Source organism: Manduca sexta, chromosome 7, assembly GCF_014839805.1.
Source record: "Manduca sexta isolate Smith_Timp_Sample1 chromosome 7, JHU_Msex_v1.0, whole genome shotgun sequence".
In the NCBI taxonomy this organism is placed as follows: domain Eukaryota; kingdom Metazoa; phylum Arthropoda; class Insecta; order Lepidoptera; family Sphingidae; genus Manduca; species Manduca sexta.
The window spans coordinates 2143416-2165259 of NC_051121.1; the positions used below are offsets into that span (position 1 = coordinate 2143416).

General features: G+C 35.4%; 2 protein-coding genes across 2 annotated transcripts; one reads left to right on the top strand and one right to left on the bottom strand.

Moving 5' to 3' along the window:
* Positions 1-366: 366 nt before the first annotated feature.
* LOC119193853 (probable asparagine--tRNA ligase, mitochondrial) lies at positions 367-2573 on the bottom strand. Its single transcript, XM_037447695.1, has 3 exons — positions 2339-2573; positions 1259-2263; positions 367-994 (listed from the first exon to the last, which is right to left on the bottom strand). Exons 1-3 carry the CDS (start codon positions 2462-2464, stop codon positions 737-739), a joined length of 1389 nt encoding a protein of 462 aa, XP_037303592.1. The 5' UTR covers positions 2465-2573; the 3' UTR covers positions 367-736.
* A 202-nt stretch (positions 2574-2775) lies between these two features.
* On the top strand, positions 2776-21654 carry LOC115455549 (Krueppel homolog 2). Its single transcript, XM_030184173.2, has 7 exons — positions 2776-2906; positions 5078-5242; positions 7160-7344; positions 13510-13577; positions 17455-17588; positions 18791-19006; positions 19543-21654. The coding sequence occupies exons 2-7, from the start codon at positions 5082-5084 to the stop codon at positions 19544-19546; spliced, it is 768 nt and encodes a 255-aa protein (XP_030040033.1). The 5' UTR covers positions 2776-2906; positions 5078-5081; the 3' UTR covers positions 19547-21654.
* The last annotated feature ends 190 nt before the right edge of the window (positions 21655-21844 follow it).

The following is a 21844-nucleotide window of genomic DNA, read 5'->3' on the forward strand; positions in this document are numbered from 1 at the left end:
ATGATGTATCTGTAGTTTTAAATAACATAATAATTGAGAATTTACTTTTTTAAAGATGATGTATAAGTTAGGTTTTTATGTATAATTTGTTAATGTTATAAAATGTATTGCTCCGATAAGTAGTTTTATGTTTGGTATTACCAATGTCCTTTTTCAATATTGTCGTCAAATGCTTTCGACTAAATACATTAGAAGAATGTAATAATTTAATTGGTTGTGTTTGGTGATATTGGCAAATAGTGGTATAAAAAATACAAAAATATTCGTTTTTTTGTTTTTAATCAATAATTTCCTTTCACATTCTAGTTAAGTGCCAGAATCACAATGGTTTGTTTAGTTTTTATAATTGTAAATAAAAGTTTACAATGATGATAAAAGACTTTTTTATTTCCTTTTACACTACACTATTATACATGATAAATAATATACATAAATCACTACACATAATATATGATCACAAAGTTATACAATCATGGTTTTTCGTCAATTGACTAGTAGGAATTTGGATTTTTTTTACAATAGAATAAACATAAGTGTGCATAAACAACATTGGTGTATTTTCTTTGTGCTGATCAATACAATCATTTTACATTAGCGCCAGTCTTTATAACCAGCCAAAACTTACTCACGAGTGGCATTAATATTTTTACCAGAGACAATCGCTGTTAACGCACCAATTTTCCAAATCAATAGAAAAAGTAATACCATATCTACTACAGATTAAATAAAACATTTTTCACATATCACAATTGTGAGGCCATCGTGGGAAAGGCAGGGTATCTTTTATATTACTAACTCCACACAACACTTGTAATAACCTCTCAAGGCCTAAACCAAAGCCTCCAGTGGGTATGTTACCGAACTTCCGTAAATCTAAATACCAGTTCAGCCTTTCTGAGGGTAGTTTTGATTTTAATCTCTCGTAATTGTCTTCACGGAGACTTCCTCCAACTACTTCACCTGTGATTGGCGTGAGGAGGTCCAGGGCATCCACCTAGAAATTAATTATTTGATTTAATAACTTATAGGGAAGGAAGATGACAAGGCTAGTACTGGGTGAAAAACAAATTGTGTAAAAAATACATGATAAGCAGTTTTCTAGGGAGCTTAGAAGTAATCTAAGTGAGTGTTTTGATATACACAGATATAATTTTTTTTCTTTAATGGAAGTATTACCATTTATTCATATTCAACAATTGTCACTCATCAGTGGTTCCTAAATTGGACCCTATGTTTTCAATTGTGTCAGAACATTTACCTTTGTATTATCATCAACACATTCCTTCATATAAAATGACTTCATGTCTTTCGGCCATCTTGTCACAAATACTGGAGCCTTACAATACTCAACCAGCATCAACTCCTGTTCTTTATTTATATCATCAATGACGGTCATGCCTTTCTTTTGTAAAACAATTTTTGCTTCATCATAAGTCAGTGTTACAAATTTTTGTTCCAACCAAGACGGAGGTTTATTCCCTTTATCTATTAAAATCAAATCTGCTTCATTGGAATTCCATGTTTGAATAAAAACATATTGTAATAAACCCTCAATAACTGCTTGTAACTGTTCTAAAGTGTGGCAAAATGCTACTTCAGCTTCCAACATATAGAACTCAGACAAATGTAGCCTAGATCTAGAATTCTCAGCTCGAAATGTTGGCCCTAGTGTGTACACATTACCCATACTTCTACAAATTGCTTCCAGATGTAACTGACCACTGACAGTCAAAAATGTTTTTGTACCAAAATATACTGTATCCTTGTCTCGCCCCTCTTGCATCATGGCTTTTATTGTCTCCTCGTTTTCAGGCTGCACTTTAAACACTTCACCGGCCCCTTCACAATCATTTGATGTGAGTATTGGTGTGTGTATGTTTAAGTAGTTGTTAGCAGCAAAATAATCACTTATGTGCTTTGTGAGTGAGCTGCGGACTCTCAGTATGGCCGATATGTAGTTAGTGCGTGACCGTAAGTGCAGGTACTGTCTAGTGTAGTCGGGTGGATGCGTTGTTCGAGGGTTAAAGGGATAGCCGTCCAGTACAACACAACTTCCCAGGACATTGACATTGTCTGCAACTAGTTCTAACTGTCCTCGCGGGCTTTTTGTTAATTTCCCGGTTATATGAACGGAGGAACCGTAAGTGAGAGAATCCGGTTTCAAATTTTTCGGTATCACAATCTGTAGCTTCTTTGCACATGAACCATCGCTTACATCGGCAAATACAAGTTCTTTTTGTACTCTTAAATTCTTCACCCAACCCTGTAAATTTCATATAACAGACATATTAACGTGTTTTATACAGAAAATAAGTATTTATTTTATTAAAATTAATACCTTCACTTCGGCTACTTCACCAACGTTAACCTTCTCAAAAACTGCAGAAATTGGACTGTACTTTCTATAAACATCTTTGAAATTAAAGAAATACTTCAATTTATTAGCCACAATGTTATTGAACATGATTTTTAATATATTTCCTTCCTATTTAGTAACTTTATTTAAGTAACTTAATTTTTATTCTCTAAACAACAAATCAACAGCTGTGAATTGTCAAACTAATAGATACTTTTTTTTTTTTTCCTTTCGTTCCTCAGGGAACCGGCTAAGGTCAGAGACCATGCTGCCATGTCATAAGTACTAATAGATACGTTCAAAATTTCCGTGGGTTGAAAAATATATTTATAAATGACAAGAATGGAACGCAATTATTTGTGCGGTGAATTTACCGGTTTTCCCAACATTACGTGTGCATGGCTGGCAAGTTTTTTAAATGTGTCAAATGTCATTCGGCAATCGGCATATCATGCATGTTCGATTCGCTGCGTTGTGATTTGTGAATATATTTTGTGTAATTAATTTATTATTTAATTAAATATTGTGTTGTAATCAATTAATTGCGAAAGTAAGTACTTTTATAACATAAAAAAAAATAAACTCTAGATGATATGAACAAAAAAATTATCCTATTAAAGTTGGTTGATATGTTAAATTTCGTCAATCATTGATGACAAAACTCGTCTAACAAGTATCTATGTCCTTGATTTGTACGCTTTACTCGTATTTACATAGGATTTTTATATAATTTGGACGTGAATAATAACTTCTGTATAAGCAACTTTTTATGATCTTTGTCAAAATGATCTCCATGGCCTACTGATCTACTTCATAGGTTTTTATGAGAGAACTTATTGCACTTTCTACCGCGTTTTAACTATGGGCGGTAACTGCTTAAAATTTTAGTACAATTAACCTAAATGCCATGGATGGATTACTGACAACACAAAAAAATTATCAATTTTGTTATCTGATAAGAACTTTATTGGATTTTTTTTGTTGAATACAGTCTAGCGGGCTCTAAGCCTACATTTCCTTGTTTAACATAAAATAATGAATTAGTATGTATTCTGAAGATTTCATACAGAAAATTTATCTTTGTAGCCAAAAATATACAGGATAATGAAACAAAGCTATAACTGCTGATATCTTGCTTTTACATCTCATCTATATAATCATTCATTTCATTAAAACTAACCAATTTTGGATCAAAAATAACTATTGTAGTTCAATCAAATTTATTATTGTTATTTTTAATATGAATAATAAATTTCTACACTATCCATTACAATACAAAAGCATATTAGTAGTTGTCACTTTCACTCTCTAAGAAGAACAAATTTCATTTACTTTGAGAGCGTAAAGAAAATGTAATAATAATAATATAAAAGCATCTGATAATAATACTCTCCCATAATTATAATTAATGGTTAATTAACATACATATCCATGGCCTTGTTGGAAACTGTAGGTACAGAATATATAGAATGAATTGTGTTAGTGAATGAGGAAAAATGTTAAGTGTGAAACACAACTTTATTGTAAAAATACTAAAGTTAGAGACATTATTTAACCCAAAGTGATATTGGGATTTTCTACTCAGTACTAGAACATTGTCTTGCATTTTTGTCCAATATGACAACAAGCTCGTCCCCTATCATATCATGAGACAGAAATACACAGCGGAAGGTGGAGGCATCAATTATGCTTCTGCCTAGCCCTTTGGGGACAAAGGGCTAGAGTGTGTGTGTACTAAATTTAGAAGGAAACTTAAATCTTAAATATGTTTATAAATGTGCAACATCTCTATTTTTAAGACTTAAGATTTATGTGCCTATTTTTTGTTTTATAGTGATCTTATGAAGGTGAACATAATATTAGGATTGCTGGTATTATGGGTGATCAATTGTTATGTGTCACACATGTTTGATATATCTTTGTTAAAAATGAATCTTGGTATATTAATGTAACAATGTTGACCTTTGTCATTTATTGCATCGAAATATAGTCACATATATGAGTCAGTTGTTACAAAGCATATTAAATGGACAAATGTATTATAAATACCTGCTGTCTGAATGCATTTTTTTATCTTTTGATGTCTTTTAAATGTTTTATTAAGTTAGTTTTTTGGTCACTCATCCAATGATTGTGTTGCTAACAGACATGTTGCACTAATAAATGATATTGGTTGTGTATATCACAATGTTTGGGATCTCTTACTATTCTATCACTATTAAAATGTGAAGGTAACTAGTGTAGATCAGTCGTTATTTTTAAATAAGTGTCAAGAATTCCACACTTAATTAGATAATGCAATCATTCATACAGTAATAATAATAGGACACAAATTTATCATATTGATTATACAGAAATTAGGAAAGTTGTAATTCAATTACAGTGAAAACCGGTTATAGCGACATCGAATCAGGACGCTATATCTGATAGTCATTATAAACGATACTATTTTTATATGCACTTATTTAAAGGGACTTTACTATTTAGTCGTTATAACCGATGCGTCGCTATAACCGGAGTCGTTATATCCGGTTTTTACTGTATTTTTGTTTTTTATGAATGATATTTTTTTTTGTCTTATTATGTCCCCCTTGTAATTTCCATGTAAGAAATATAAATTATGTGACTACAATTTGTATCTGTTCTGAACGTCTCATCAACCCTATTCATAAACTAAAACTCATTCTTTACCTTTAGCCTGTATCTATAATTTATTTACAGAACAATGGCAGACCAAAACCCACAAGCTGGAGATACAGGCCCCCCAAAAGGCATCCCGGCGTTGAAGGCGCACGTGGTGGCGAACAAGGTGGATGTCGCTCTCTGGGCCATCCGTGTGCTCACTGTGCTCTTCACCGTTGGATATGTCCTGCCCATATTCAATAAGTAAGTGCAATGATATTGTGATTTGTATGCAATAAAAATTTAATTTGAGTGAACTCCTTTATAAAGATGGTTAAATGTGATTATTTTTTTCAATTGTAATGAGTAAGATATCTGACTAGATAAATAATATACATACTTTAGAAAAAATTTCAGCTACTGTCAGCAAGTTGAAATGATTTGTGTTATTTGACCTTAAAAATCTGTGTCAACTGTGAAGTCAACATTTTTAGATCTACACTATTTTATTAATTAAATAAGTAATATTATTAGACTTCCTTTTGAAATACAGAACCAAATTTACAATTATTACACAAATACAAAGCTATACTCTCCATAGGTAACTTAGGCAATATGTATTTTATTTTAGCTACTTTTATTACACAAAATCTTTAACTGGGGCAAAGCCCTGAGGAAGGAATAACACCTCATCTGCCTTTTTAGCATACTCTGCTTTGAGATACACTGATATTTAATATCAATAGTCAGATATTGATATGACATTCAATAATTGACCTTAATAAGTAGCAGGTTTATGTCTCGTTTTTGGTTGTATTGTAAATCAATGTGTTAAGAATGTTTGAGGAGGTATTTAGCATATTATTCTGCGAAAATCATTTACCTTGCAGGGCGATTAATCTGTGTTTTTTAGGATTGTGGGTGACATGAGAATGTTGTTTCCTTTCCTTCTATGAAAAAAAAAGTACTGTTATTGTTAACTTCTTACGAGGGATACATAAATATATTCATAAATACATTAATTACTCGCTATGAAGAGGTACTAAGAACTATCTTTATATTCATTTTAAATGTCAATCTCGTCGACAACGGCTACTGTATAGAGATATCAGTGTTTTCAAGTACCATATACCTTTATGAAGTTTTTATCTAAAGTGCTCCCCCAGCGAACCTGCGCACACCGTATTTTCAGAAGCTATCTACTCGAAATTTATAAAACATAGAAAAAAAGAACCATCATATTCCAATAACATGTTGTCTTAACTTATTTAAAGTTTCAAATGTTTATTACGTGGATATTCAATCATTAATTTAACAATAAACATGCCATTAAAATTGTTGATATTCTAAATTACACATTTTCATAATCAACCAACATTATTAGACTATTAAAAAGGAATGTTTTGTAAAATTTTCAAAAAGACCAAAAATCTTTTTTAATATAATTTTTTTGTAAATCTTTGCATATTCTTGTAGTAACTCGTGCGCCCGAAAATGTGTGAAACAAATGTTCAAGGCCGTTTACCCGTGGGACCGCCTTAAGTACGCCATATAGCGAGTATACCCCCCGCTAATTTGTCGCAGCGACACGCCTCATAAATGATAATACTTACTCGCAGACAGATGCTTGCTTGGCGGTTAGAACACTCGGCGCCCTGTCTCCACCAGTGCGAGTAATGTCATCTCGCACTCGTACATTCGCTATAGCCTAGCGACAAAACTATTAGAACTTTATGCTTCTCGAAGCTCGCTAACTCGTTTCTAGTTCTACTCGCTGATCGTTCATCGTAGGCGGTGGGACAAGTGCCTATGGTAGGTTTCTCATATGTGAGGGTTCGCCTGGGTAGACCACCGCAATGTCTATTTCTGCCGCCAAGCAGCAATGTGTAGTCACTATTGTATTCCAGTTTAAACAACATTGTAAACAGTGTAACTGCTGGATATATTAAGACCTATCTCAGGATGGCGAGCGCAGTGGAATACCAAACAATACTTTGTGATTCAAGTTGCTGGATGGTGCTTCTTTGTTTATGGGCGGTCGTATCGCTTTTCATCAGTCAAACAGCAAGCTCGTCTCGGCATTCAATGCAATATAAAAACAAATAAAAACAGTTGCATCACCATAGCTTGACGACCAAACTATTGGTCATAATCACAATCTTACCTAACATTTGTCCACAGCCCAGTATCAGCGTTCCACAAGGCGCTGCTCGCCAACGCGGCGACCTCGGCGCTGAGGCTTCACCAGCGCATCCCGGCGAGCGAGATCTCGCTCTCGCGGGAGTTTCTCGCCAGGTTCTTCTTGGAGGACAGCGCGCATTACCTCTTCTATTCGCTCATATTCATGAACGTTGCGCCTAATTTGTGTATCCTTTTCCAAATTAATATTTCAAATATAACAGCTAAGTGAATGAACGATCTCAATTGTTATCTTTGGATCGATCCCTATAATAAACAATTCGGTTTATGTGGAAGCATGTCATTCTGATTGGTACAATTTTACGATCGATCTGGAGATATGAGAGAGATGAGATCGTTTATTGCTTTTTGCTGTTAACTGAGGGCCAGATACAAGTGTAAGTGTGTTTGTCTGAGTATATAAATTTAAAATAGATACTAAAAACCCTTATGCTTTTTGATACGGGTGTTACGGTTAGTCTAGAATTGAAAATGCATGACCCAAAGCTGCTAACGCGAGGACGCCACTATTAGGTTTTATGATTGATTGGATAATGGATTTGTGTCTTCTACGGTGATAGTTTTTGTTCATGATGTCATTTGGGACGGACATACCGTTAGCAAGGTGTGGGTGGTCACGAGACTGCCTATCCATTTGAGGATGCAAGCGTGATGTGAATTAACCAAAACCATGATTCTTCAATTCTTCATAAGTACATAAGTTTCCGTATTTCAAAAAAACAAATTAGTAATACAACAAAAATAATACAATAGACGTGAGTCGTGAGAAAATTTTAATATCGGTTACTTTGAGTCGGACATCTTTCTTACTAGTTTAATTATCAAAATATCACGTCACAATGTGATGTGTGTAATATATTTCCCGGACATAGTTAAGGTAATCGATATTATTATTTATGAAGTCTATACTGTTAGATTTTAGGTTTGATTATCCAACTTGCGAGTAGTTTCTTTTTTCATTATTTATTTAAGTATAATAATATCAGCCTTGTATTATATACTGTCCCACTGCTGGGCATAAGCCTCCTTTACTACTGAGTGGGATTTGGCCTTAGTCCACCACGCTGGCCCAGTGCGGGTTGGTAGACTTCACACACCCTCGAAAATTCTTATAGACAATTTCTCAGGTATGCAGGTTTCCTCACGATGTTTTCCTCGACCGTTAAAGCAAGCGATAATTCACAGAGAATATATACATTTTTTTTTAAGTCAGCAAAAGTCAGAGGTGCGAGCCCTTGTGTTTTGAACCTGCGGACATTCGTCTCGGCAGTCCGTTCCACAACCAACTAGGCTATCGTCGCTTTTTATAGTCAGTTAAGTGTTAACAGATTATGCCACCCTTATTGGCAACTAAAAAATGCATAAAAAAGAACAGGTATTGGGACTAATTCTACGCTTAATGAATATCAGTACAACTTGTTAGCCTTATGTGGCAATTAATTTTCGAGGTAACAAGTGCAGTGGGACGCCGTTACTTTTACTAAAAAACTAGAATGGCGCTTTAATTTCTGTGACAATATTGTGGCAACAGAGACTTGTCTCGCAGACTTGATGTCGGTTTTCGAGCGGATAATTTTAACTCCTTGAACTATGGTCGAGAGATCATGCTATGGGCACGTAATTTTAACATATAAACAAACATACTATGTTGTGTATTGAAATATTAAGATCCATTTTCGTAGATTCTCTAAAAAAATACCGGATTGATGAATGTTATTGTTACTGAATGGAGGGTAAAGTACGTTAATTCAAGTTGATATATTGTGCATGTGGAAAATTACGAGTTATAAACTACCCTCCTTATTCACAGACGTTATTTATCTAAGGACGGAGCATTGCTGTATTAACAAGTCTGTTTCTCAGCTTTGTTTATCTGACAGCTTGCTGTGTGTTCAGTTTTGTTTATCTGACAGCCAACTAGATTCAAGTTGTATCTCAATATTAGCCAATCACAACGGCCCTATGTCTACACACTGCAAAGGCTGCCATGCTGCCAACACTGAGAAACAGACTTGTTATCACAGCAAAGATAGAGCTTAGATAAATAATGTCTATAAATAAGGGGGTACATATCCACATTCGCCGAGAGCCCGTACTCTTATGAGAATATGTGCCTGTCTATTCAGGTTTACTGGAGTTGTGGCATTTGTAATGACGATATAGTCATCTAGATATTGTACACGTATGATTGATGCATGGGACACCGTTTCTCAATCGTAGTACTAAGACATAAAGCCAGAGATTCTCAAACCATTTTTGCCACCGTGCTATCTAAAATATTAATGTCCATGCCCTCCCTTCTCTTAAATGTAAGGAAAAGAAAGCCTGGTGCTCACAGAGTATCCTTATTACTATGAAAGTGAGTTTGTTTACTTGTTACCCCTTCACGCCTTTTCTATCAAAGCTATTATCATGAAACTTTGCATATATGTTGTCAGAGGTACAGAGGGATATATTATGGTACTCTTCAACCAAAAAAAAAAATACTGACAAAAAAAATTTGACAAAATATATTCTCCCTCTCTTATGCGTTGTCACATCTACCTAGGGGGACGCTTCCCCCACTTTGGAAAGATATGCATTAATAAATTGAATATATTCCAACATGAGTCCTTTCGTTCAAAAACCGTATGTCTACTTGCAACGCCACGGTCAATCCGTAATTAAGTAACGATTAAGTATACAAAGTGTGCGCGACCTCATCAAGTCATTGCTCAAGGTGATTACACACTTAAAACTGTTCATACAACAGTCTTACGTACGTGAGATTAATAAATTGTATGTAGAAAAATCTGGTTATTTATTTGCTTTTGTATGGCAGAGGCTATCTCTAGTAGGTTTGTTTAATTTTTTCTAAAACAGCAGTGCAACCAATGTTGTATTCTTTTTTGAAGAACGTAATAATTTAAGTATTAGGAGGTTTAGCATGTCTTTTTCTCATTATTACTAGGTCCAATGTTAATTTTTATTTATTTTGGAAAAATGATATTTATAATTTGCATATTGGTGGTAGGATATATTTTAAATCCGCCTGGGTAGCGACCATCATACAAAAGGTGTCAAAACTCGCCGTAGTGGCCCATGTAAGTGTGTCGCGTTCTGGGATTAGCCTGTGTATATCCGGTTCTAACAAGCCGGCATAATTGTGTCGACTGCCGAGAGGTAATGATCTCCCGTCAGTCGACATTCTATTGGAACCCACTCTACTTACCATCAGGTTCAGTGGGATTACATTGCCATGCTCATATTAAAATAATGTTGGTAAAAATATAAAAAGCGGCGATAGCCTAGTTGGGTGTGGAACGGTCTGCCAAGACGAATGTCCGCAGGTTCAAATCCCAAGGGCACACACCTCTGACTTTTCTATAAAATCATGTGTGTATTCTTTGTGAATTTATCGTCCGCTTTAACGGTGAAGGAAAAACATCGTGAAGAAACCTGCACATCTGAGAAGTTCTCTATAGGAATTTCGAAGGTGTGTGAAGTCTACCAATCCGCACCAGGCCAGCGTGGTGGACTAAGGCCTAATCCCTCTCAGTAGTAGAGGAGGCCCGTGCTCAGCAGTGGGCAAGTATTTAATACAGGGCTGATATTATTATTATTATTATTAAAAATAAGAAAAGACCATAATTCAAGGTTTACCCTTTATCTGTCCGGATTATACAATTTTTTTTAGTGTAAAAGACAGAATCATGTAATATAATAAGTTTATGCAAAAAAAATATAATAGAACCTTGTCACAGTGAGCCAGTGATTTTGGGACTGAATGCTGTGTAAAGTACTCAAACTTACTATTATGGGGAAACGTGTCCCTCATCATCAGTCGAGCAACATGTTCGATATGTTAATTATAAGTATTATAAAAAAGTGGGATGCAAACGATATAATTAAAAATTATAATGAGGCTAGATAATGTAGCATGGGCACTTATATTTCCCACTGAAGGTAATTAAAAAAATGGTTACTTGTTTCATTTGACATTGAAGTTATTTTGGGAATTTGAGCGAATGTTGAACGAAGGGCCTTTAAATATGTGTGTTGGAAACATTTGTTTTTTAAATATTACCAAGCATTTTTAGCATATTTTATTTTATTTACCTAAAAAAAATACAGTAATGATGTTAACATTTCGTTCAAAAATGCCGCCGAATAGGGATTTTATTTTTAATAAATTGATAGGCCAAGGAGAAGAAGTGACTTATATCTTGTCAGTTTGTATCGACTTCTTTCTGTTAACTTATTATTATAATTCTTAGATATATATTCTTGTCGTTAAACACTCACTTGTCTAAATTATTTTAGTTCCATGTTATGATAGAGCAGATATATTCATGTGTTCCTTTGAACCCTAGGGCTCCACAAAGCCTCTGTGAGGGCCCCGCAAAAGTATTCCCCATAATGGAACATTTGATAATTGATTTGCGACTTCAACTTTCTATCAAGACGAGTAATAATCAGATAAAAAGTAATTTAATTCCTCACATTAGATATGAATATTAAAGTAATAGGTTTATTTATAAAGAATACACATAAAAACATAGAGAAACTTCTTGATTTACGGTTCAGTCAAGTATTTAATTTTCGAAAAGGGTCCAGTGGTATTCAAAGTTTGAGAAAGGCAATGATGGAGACATCGGAAAGGGAAGACTATTACAACATCGGGCATAAATTTCAATCACCAAACTCAAGTACGTTTCGATTAAAAATTAACATTAATTTTAATTATATCTGTTTAGTTCCAACAGTCCGGCATAATTGTGTGCAGCCGAGGGGTAATCATCTCTCGTCAAACGTAATTCTATTGAACCCCACTCCACTTACCATCAGGTGCAGGGGGTGTTTACCGTGCTCGTAAAAAAAATGAGTGTCGAATCCTCATCGATCCCCCCGAGGCAATTTTTGTGCGCTCGGTCTTCACACCGAATGCATGCTCGGAGGAATATTATGCCGACTCTAGGCACATAGTGTAATGTGTATACCTCTTGGTGCATTGGGACTGCCGTGGTTGCTAAGCCGGGGGATCGCTTGTACACCGTTTTAGCAGGGTACCCCCAGTGGTAAACGCGCCAGAATTCCAAAAAAAAAAAAAATCTTCATCGATTTCTGATCAGAAAAATGACAGATAAAAGCGTGTGCCGTGTGGTTGTGTACATGTATAGATATCGATACGCCCCTACGTATTGTGGTATTTGCGGCTTCGTGGTCAAGAAATTGCTAACCCTCTACGGTCTATTCAATGCATTCATCCGGTTTAATAGTCATACGAAACCTTAACACAAAATAAAATGTACCTACATACGGTTAAAAAAGTAATAATTAATTTAAATCTAGGATTTATTTGTGGACGGACGACCTGGCTAGGGTCGCAGGAAGTCGCTGGATGCAGGCCGCTTCCAACAGGTCGACGTGGAGATCCTTGGGGGAGGCCTATGTTCAGCAGTGGACTTCCTGTGGCTGAGATGATGATGATGATTTATTTGCACACATTTGCTAACGGTATATTCGTCCCATGATATCACGCTAGTAAACACTATTAGCTTATTACAAAAACCTAGATGTTAAAGTCTAGGAATAATGGTTTAATTTAATTGTACGGAATTGCCACTAAGATTTTTAGGTAGGCAGTGGTCAGGTCTTGCCCTGGCATTGTCAACGTCCTTAGGCGATGGTAATCTAATCATCAGATGGGCTGTTAGCACGTCTAACTCCGGAGGTTATGAAAAATGTATATAGCACTGAAACACGTTCGTAGATGCCTTTGAGACAAAAGTCTCTGGGTAGTATCTCCATAGACTACCTCCTGCAGCTTTTAGAGTTCAATACGATACGACGTTCACTGGAAGTGTCAAGACGTTCTCATGCCTCAGACAAGACGATAAAAATTACTTCGTAATTGTATTTGCTGAGGTCTCAGGTTCAATCCCCGGTTCGGACATAGTGATATTGGCTTTTTTTATCAGTATCAGATTGTAGTTTGGTACTCGATGCGGCGATAGACTCGTCCCCTATCACATTATGGGGCGGAATACACACGGCGCATACTGGGTGTAGAGTTTGTGTTGTTAGATTAATTTAACAACACAAACTCTACATAACACTTACATAGCTGTACAAGTGTGTGTCCATGCACTGAGTGCACCAGTCGCGCCTCTGCCTACCCCTTCGGAGATAAAAGAGCAAGAATGAATTTGTAACACAAAATTGTAGGTAATCTTGTTCTCAATGGTCAAATGACACATATTATCAACACTGTGACGTGGTCGTTTTATCAAGTTTTATATTAATAAATGTATCTGTTGTTTTACATAGTTATCCTTAAATCATATGAACAGTAATACTGGTGCCTATCTTCCTGTTCGCTCTGCTCCACGCAGCCTCGTACTCCCTCACCATACTTGATGTAAGTACTATTCATATTTTGTAACATGTCACAATTTAGACAAACAATTTTTTATTCTGGACGGTAAATTAAATGCCGATGGTAAGTATTAAGTAATTCTTTTTTATTTGTTTATTTTAATATGACTATGTTTTTTTAACCTGGCGAGAGCCGGTATATACAAACATACCGGGCTTTTGGGTGAGCTCTTTGATCGCTCGCAACCATGTAATTATCGGGTTACTAAGGAGCGACGGGTCCTTTGGGCTTTGACGGTCGTATGTATTATAACGTCTTGGATAACTGGTTGACTGCTAAACGAGACGATATATGATTATAGAGCACCTACGAAAACAAAAAAGAGAAGTATTGGAAGCTTGCACCTAGGATAATTGTATTTTTAAAAAAATATATTAATTTTTAGTAATAAAAATGTCGATGCAGTATTTTCGATGCAAGGTCATTGCGTAAATTCTTGCATTTCAATTTGCAATTATAAATATTTATAAAGGTTACAGTTGGACACACAATAATGCACATAGCATCTGTAATTTATTGTCATTTACGGTATACAGTATAGGTCATTGACCAGTGATCGTATTTCCACAAAAGTAAACATGTTGACAGATATAGTTTGTCGAAAATATAGGCACATATAGACATACAGTGAAAACCGGTTACAGCGACATCGAAGAGATCACCGAATTTGGACGCTATATCCGATAGTCGTTATAAACGATACCCTTTTTGTATGCATTTATTTTAAGAGTCCTTACAATTTATTCGTTATAACCGATGCGTCGCTATAACCGGTTTCTACTGTATTTCGAATAATCTGAATGGGATATGTGAATATCGCGTGCAACTGGGTACACGTCTGTTTTCCAATATGCCGGCTTACTATGACAAGGTTCTATGATAATTTTTTTTGCACAAATTGAGGTATACATAACACATGATTCTATGTCCTTTTAAGAAAAAAATCCATATATCGCGTAAGATAAGTAAAGGGAGAATCATGAGCTATTAATTGTCATTTTTAATTTAAAAAAAAATATCATTATTTTTTCAATCTAAATAAATAAATATAAAATCTTGTAACAGTAAGCCAGCGATACGCAACATTCTAAGCTAGGTAGGTAAAGGGGTACTAGATAAGTAAAGGGGAATTCTATAGGCATTATTTCATGAGATTATGCTTCTAAGTATTGTGTTAGTTCGCAAGAGCACGCTCTGGTAGTCCGTCGATTTCTGCCATTAGGCATCACGGTGCAAATCTATGTACATCTTTAGCAAAAATATGTCTTATTTTGGGAATATAAGGGTACGCAAACATTCCTTAAAAAACTGCCCAAACCTTTTGGCTTGTAATCACGTAAAAAGATTATAATATTATAACAGGTTTACACTGGTTTATATTGCAATATAAATATGTACTATATATACTATTATTTAGTTATTAGTATAATATATTGTGTAAAGCCTTGACGTCGGCAGTCACGTGGCACGCGAATGACGTTTGTGTAGCGAAGCAATGAAGCAATTAACCCTTTGTAATGCTCTTGATTTCTCATACTGGACATAATAAGACTTAACATCTCATGTCTCATGATGGCGGGCGCAGTGGAATACCAAACAGTACTTTGTAATTCAAGGTGTTGGATGGTGTTTCTACTGTTTATGAAGGGTCGTATTGCTTACCATCAGGCGAAGAGCAAGCTCGCCTTGTCATTAAAAGTAATAAAAAAAAAATCTTTGCTTTAAGGGCATATGTTTTTCCCTTATAATTATACGTGTCTGGAATCTGGATAGGTAACACCGCTGTATTATCTGTCGTTGTCAATAAACTATGGCAATAGCCGTTTTTTCCAAATTTATACTTCTTGATCGTATTCTACATCACTGTCCGTGTTCGTCTTAAAACGTCTTAACAGAGTCGATGACGAGCTGTTTCCACTTCCTTCCTATTACCACTGCTCTGATGAAAGCCGATGACGGGAAGACTTGGATGTTTCCAACGCCTGTTTGTAAGTTTGCTGTTGTAAATGTATACAATATTTTAGCTAAATTACAGTGGTAATTTTTACTTATACTTCACAAGAATAGTGTTGGAGGGGAGCGAGATCCGCTGTTTGATACGTAGCCCCCCCTAGCTTTAGTCAACACTTAGCGAAAATGGACCAATCAGAACAAAGTTATTATTTCACTTACTAATGATTAATTTTGATTGGTCTATTCTCGGGATTGGATTGAAGATTCATATTGTCTACTGTGTGCAAGCATTGCAGTGTTTCGTTTGAAGAACTGTAAACATTTTATTAGAACTATAAGATTATATATGTTTCTAAAATTCGACAGTGGTGGTGTAATATTATGAACTGCTTCATCATGTTGGTATTTCTGTTCTTGGAGAGTCGTGTTGATCAATATCATTCCAGCGACTAGCTCGTCTCGACATACAGTTAAAATGATTGCTTCTGTTGTGTGTTTCTAATAGAACTTGCATATATAATTAAATAATTCTTGATTTATCGTAGTTGGTGAAACGAGAATAGCTTTGCTTTGAATAAAAACATGCAATAAAATGATGAATGATAGAACATTTGTTACGAAATCGTTTAATGCAGTTATTTATACGAATGAACGATGTCCTATTTAATGTATTACATTATTATTGTGTGGAAAGTTATTTCATGCTAGTCGAGAAGACCAGCTGCATTTTGTAATAATTTTGGCTATAATTCGGGAAAGTTTGTGATAACTATATTCTAAAGAGAAACAACACATCAAAACTAGTTGTTTATTCAAAACTAAATACGTTTTGTCAAATATTTGTATACTCAGCGATTTATGTTACCTTACCTTAATGGCCAGATTAATGAATTATCTTAATCCATATCTCCAACTATCAGAGAAATCGACTAATCAGATTAAACTATGGTTACGTTGACTATTAGTTATATTATATATTTGAGATAGATTTGCCAATATCAGTTAAGATGGTTTAAACATTTTACTCGTTAGCGTAGCGTATTCTATTTATAACATTCAGCTGTGCCCGCGGCTCCAAGTGTAAAAAAAACTCCGGGATATTTTCCCACAGTAAAAAGTAGCCTATAGAACTCAGAAGTAGGTTTCTATTAGTGAAAGAATTTTCAAAATCGTTTCACCAGTTCCAGACATTAGCCTATACAAACCTATACTCACAATCTTACTAATTCACAAACTTTTCCATTATAAAATATTAGTATATACTTATACAAGGCTTTATAGATTAGTCATTGGAAATAAATTTTCTGTTTGCACTATTCATAGCTTGCAAAATCAACACTGATTATTGCATGAACTTTGGCACCATAAAAGTTAGGCGCGTAGTTAAGTAATTAAACTTGATGTTCTATTAAAATTATAACACGTAGGTATGAGCGATGGACAATTAAAGTTACATTTATATTACTTCGCGTTAAATGAAGTCTTAGAAATTATTACGAGAATAACTATAATAGTATACAGTTTTATGTACTAGAAGTTTAGTGTAAAAATAACGGATATTTTTTCTACATTATTGTGGATTACTTTTGATCGAGTATCTAGACGTAAAATTTTGCATCGGATGTTAGTGTGATTGAGATGAAATCTTGAAATGTTTGATGTAAAGGATCAGCAAATAAATTTCGTGAAACCTTAATTTTCAATGTTAGATATATGATGCGGAATTGAACGTCCACTAGATTATTACGTAAAAAAATTTGGTCTCAAACACTTCGATAAATTAAACTGTAATATTTCGTTTCTCAGCTGGCCTATTCGCTGTCCTGTAGTAATACTCAAATGACTACATTTATTTAGGTTTACGCACGCTATCCCATGAACTATATATAAAATCCGTGTTCTGCAGACCCTGGGCCAGAACTCGATGTGGGTGGCGCGGCTGCTGATCTCGCTGGTGGAGTTCCAGTCGCGCAACATCCTGCGCGTGGCCGCGCTCGCTGAGATACTCATCTTCCCGCTCGTAGCGCTGTTGGCGCTCACGTAAGTCTAATGTTAACTATAGAAAAAATATTATAATTTATAGGTAATTACATCCACGAAGACACGCCACACCCCTTTTTGAGCAGGGTGATGTGGGGTAGGGGTCTGGTCCAAGCTTTAGCGTCGACGCTATCCATTGTAGTGTGCGTGTGCACGCATGTTGGCTTCGACGCTATCTATCGTAGTGTGCGTGCACGCGTGCTGCTCACGCGCACTGTAAGCGATTAGTGAAAGTAGTAAGGCGCATCTTCGTGGGTAAAATTATCTATATAACATGTACTACATTTTTTTTAATACAACTAAATTATATAGATTTTTATTCAGGCTTAGTGATACAGGATGTTGTAGAAAATCGTTTTTAGTTAATGTTGTTTATAGGGTATACAGAGTGCTTTGAAAATATAATGTAAAATATATATATAAAGGAGGACGATTTGATTTCTTCGAAAACGTTGCATGTAATTAAAAAAAAATACAGTCAAATTGAGAACCTCCTACTTCTTTTAAAGTTGGTTAAAACTGAGATTAATGTTTTTGTATTTAACGATGATAACACTTGAACAAAAGTAAATGCGTTACATTGAAGTGTTGTCGGGTCGTTGACTGATTGTAGCGTCGTTACTCATAAGACGAATGTTGTCAACGTTGATTGATAGTAGGTATTATTCATTGCAATGTAAAACCATTTTTTTTTGTTCAATGACCAACTACATTGGCAAGCTTTTTGTTAATATCCGTTACAATTAACAATATACTCAGTGGAATTTAATTAATTGTTTTCCTGAAACATATTTAAGTTTGATAACTTTATTGCTGTAAATGACATAGAAAAAATTTGTAGCAAATAGAAAGCAAAATGAATAAAATAATGAGGAAAGTCGGACGTTTGAAATTTACTTCATACGTGATTTTGTTTCGCGTTTTGCATGATAAATTTATCGTATGTTATTGACACGTTTCGAGAAAACAGTTTTATTAAATTCCACCCTGTACACGAGTACAGTGAAAACCGGTTATAGCGACATCGTAGGGATCAACGAATCTGGACGCTATATCCGATAGTCGTTATAAACGATACCCTTTTTGTATGCATTTCTTTAAAGAGTCCTTACAATTTATTCGTTATTACCGATGCGTCGTTATAACCGGCGTCGTTGTAACCGGTTTCTACTGTAGTATAATATGTGTGTGTGTGTCGGCAGCGGGTACTGCGGGCTGATGACGCCGTTCGTGTACTACTACTTCGTGACGTGGCGCTACACGTCGCGGCGCAACCCCTACACGCGCAACACGTTCCGCGAGCTGCGCGTGGCGGCGGAGGCGGCCGCGCCGCGCCTGCCCGCGCCGCTCGCGCGCGCGCTCCTCGCCGCCGTCGCGCTCGTGTGCCGCATGGCGCCGCCCGGCGAACACGTGCAGCAGTCAGTATACACCTTATATTTCATTTATTTATGGGCCAAGTGCTATTAGCGCTGTCGCCCAGTCTGCGGACGGGTATAACGGCGTCCTCGGTCTTCGATCCATTGTTGAACCGCCTTGAGAGATGGTGGGCATCAGGCGATTAGACTGCTGGACCGAATCTCCAACCACTCCTTAACATGGGTCATTAGCAACAACCCATCGTTTAGCCAATTAGGGCGCATTGCGGACAACTTTATGTTCCTATGGCACATGGTGATCATCTGCAGCCTTCCCTGTGTGGTCCCGCCTAAAGGTCTGACACCATTAATGCGAGGGGCTGGAAAGTTTCCCATGAAACCTAACCACACATAGACCTTATAAACAATATTTTATATCGCTTGCTAATTGCATTGTTTTAGCATTTATCCAATTTGTACATTTATTATCACAATTTTAATAAATTTTAATATAATTACACAATAAAAAATAATTGCGTTTTAAATATTATTTTTTTTATGAAAATCCCGATGTTAAAATACTCTATTTTGATTTCCAGATAACATGCGAGCGAGTAACAAGAGTTGTGGATGTTTACGAACAACATTTGTGTGCCGCGGTCGCGGCCTCGACTCTCGACCGACTCCGACGTATACAATATAAAGGGATCGTACACGTTGCAACACTCTCACGGACTTTTATACAATAACGATTGTGGATTGATCGTAAACGAGCCTTGAGATCAAGATCATTGTTATTAAACGCGCATCACAATGGCGGAGAGTGTTTTACCCGATGCAATTACCCGCCCTTAATCAATGACAAATTGAAGTATACTTGAACTGTGGCTTTTGCTCGCGGTTCCATTTGCGTGAAAATATTTTATCGAAATTTCTCAATAAAGAAAAAAATATACCTTTTTAAAAAAAAATAAAGTAGTTAAGTAAAAATGTCCGATATCCACCTTTCAATAAAATAAAGTCGCAATTGCATTGTGGTCGCGTGTGTTGCAGCGTGTCCGGCCCGCGTCACTCGCACTGACCGAGCAATCCGCATATCGTCAAACATTCGCCCTCCGTCCTACTTTACACTGAATATTCCAACGTTCTCACGTCGATTAATATTATTGATGCAATTTTCCACATCCAAACCACATTTGGAAGGTTGCAGCAGAAATTTGACCAGGTTTAAGAACAAACTTGACAAATATTTTGTTGGTAAGTGAAATCGAGCCTGTCTGATAACAAATAAGAAATAACACTTTTGACTCCAACTGAAAAATACCACTTAAAATTATGTGCCAAGTGCATGCGTCACTCACCGTCCCATTGGTGATGATACTATGAATGAAAAAAATGTTATACTTTCGAATGATTTCAGATTTTATGTGTTTTCTAAAGTCACAAGATTTGTTAATCACAAGATTACCATTTAATGTTATATTAATTGCTTCGACGAACTGTGTCACACGGATAGTTATTTTTTTGACAAAATGATGTTAGATTGACAACAATCATGACGTATTTTGATCAGTGTGGAATCAATTTGACTTACTTTTAATCTAAGCAAAATAACCGCAAAAGGTTTTTTGAAAGAGTATTCAATATACCTCTACTTCGCGAACTTTGTATAAATCGCCGTGAGATCGATTGGTTTTAACTATTTTGTATAAATGCTATATTGTTTCGTATTATTCACTATAAGTAAGATGTACAAGTCTTAAAGAGCACTGCGGCTTCACATCTACGCATAATAATTTGAGATCTAAGGGATATTGTGTTGACGTTATTAGTATTCATCTCCTTATTAAATTACATCAGTCGTATATAATGTAATATCTATAAAAACGCTTTATTTCTGTAACTGAATATGTGAACTCAAAATACAAAATGTTCAACGATAAGTATTTTTGTTGTATTTTTGTCGATGTGTGATCAAAGGGACACGGCTGGCAATTTTGGTCCAATTTATATTTAAAACGATTAAGTATAAATATTTTTAAGTTAGACTGGTAAGCGAGTATTGTTCAGACGGTGTTGCAAATAGATAGTAATGTTGTTAGTTTAATTTACGAATGTTGTGTCCACTATCAGATATTAGCGCTTTATCGACAAACCGATGGCGACTAAGTAAACTGTCGTATCTGAAAAAATATAGATTCACAATTTTTTTGCGTTTCGTTAACTATGGTACAGTTCAGTTCCAAACCCATTAAAAAAAATTAACTAATGTTTTTTTTTACAGTTTACTCCCAAACCTATTAAAAAAAGTAAATAATAGAAGATTTTTTTAATAGGTTTGGTAGTACTTAGATAACGAAACGCTAAACAGTTAAACTCACTATTTTTTTTAGATACGATAGTTTACTTAGGCGCCATCGATTAACTCGTGTGCGTTTTGTACAGCGATCCAGTCACAATACGACACTCAAAATAACTACGATAGCATTCCTTTTATTTATATGGTAAGGTGATCGAGGAAAGGAAAGTACATGCAATTAATAGCTTAAGCACTCGATAATTTATGTTCTAATGCAGCAAGAGTATTCGTTAAATTCTGTTTTATTTTATTGTAAATCGTTTCTCTGTAAGATTTCGTTTTTACTGTAATATTAATGCACTTGGTTTGGGGTGAATGTAGTCAGGTTTTTGAATAAAATGTTGGTAAATAATGTTGTATTTATTTGTTACATCCCATGCATTTCCAGAGTAATCTAAAAGTACTATATGAAAAAGAAATGAAGTTGACTAATCAAGGTATGGTCTGGCATTATCGATAATAGGTTTACTGTTGTATTTTAAAAATACCAAAATAAAATCTTCGCCTGATTGTGTACGACTTCTTGCCTAGATTGACCCGAG

What these genes read in the sequence shown, in the direction of transcription:
- LOC115455549 (XM_030184173.2), top strand. Translation starts at nt 5,082, where the DNA reads ATGGCAGACCAAAACCCACAAGCTGGAGATACAGGCCCCCCAAAAGGC. An exon ending in GTCCTGCCCATATTCAATAA is followed by an intron (nt 5,243 to 7,159) that starts GTAAGTGCAATG and finishes ATTTGTCCACAG; the next exon opens with CCCAGTATCAGCGTTCCACA. An exon ending in ACTCCCTCACCATACTTGAT is followed by an intron (nt 13,578 to 17,454) that starts GTAAGTACTATT and finishes CGTGTTCTGCAG; the next exon opens with ACCCTGGGCCAGAACTCGAT.
- LOC119193853 (XM_037447695.1), bottom strand. Translation starts at nt 2,464, where the DNA reads ATGTTCAATAACATTGTGGCTAATAAATTGAAGTATTTCTTTAATTTC. An exon ending in GTGAAGTAGCCGAAGTGAAG is followed by an intron (nt 2,264 to 2,338) that starts GTATTAATTTTA and finishes TGAAATTTACAG; the next exon opens with GGTTGGGTGAAGAATTTAAG. An exon ending in GTGTTGATGATAATACAAAG is followed by an intron (nt 995 to 1,258) that starts GTAAATGTTCTG and finishes ATTAATTTCTAG; the next exon opens with GTGGATGCCCTGGACCTCCT.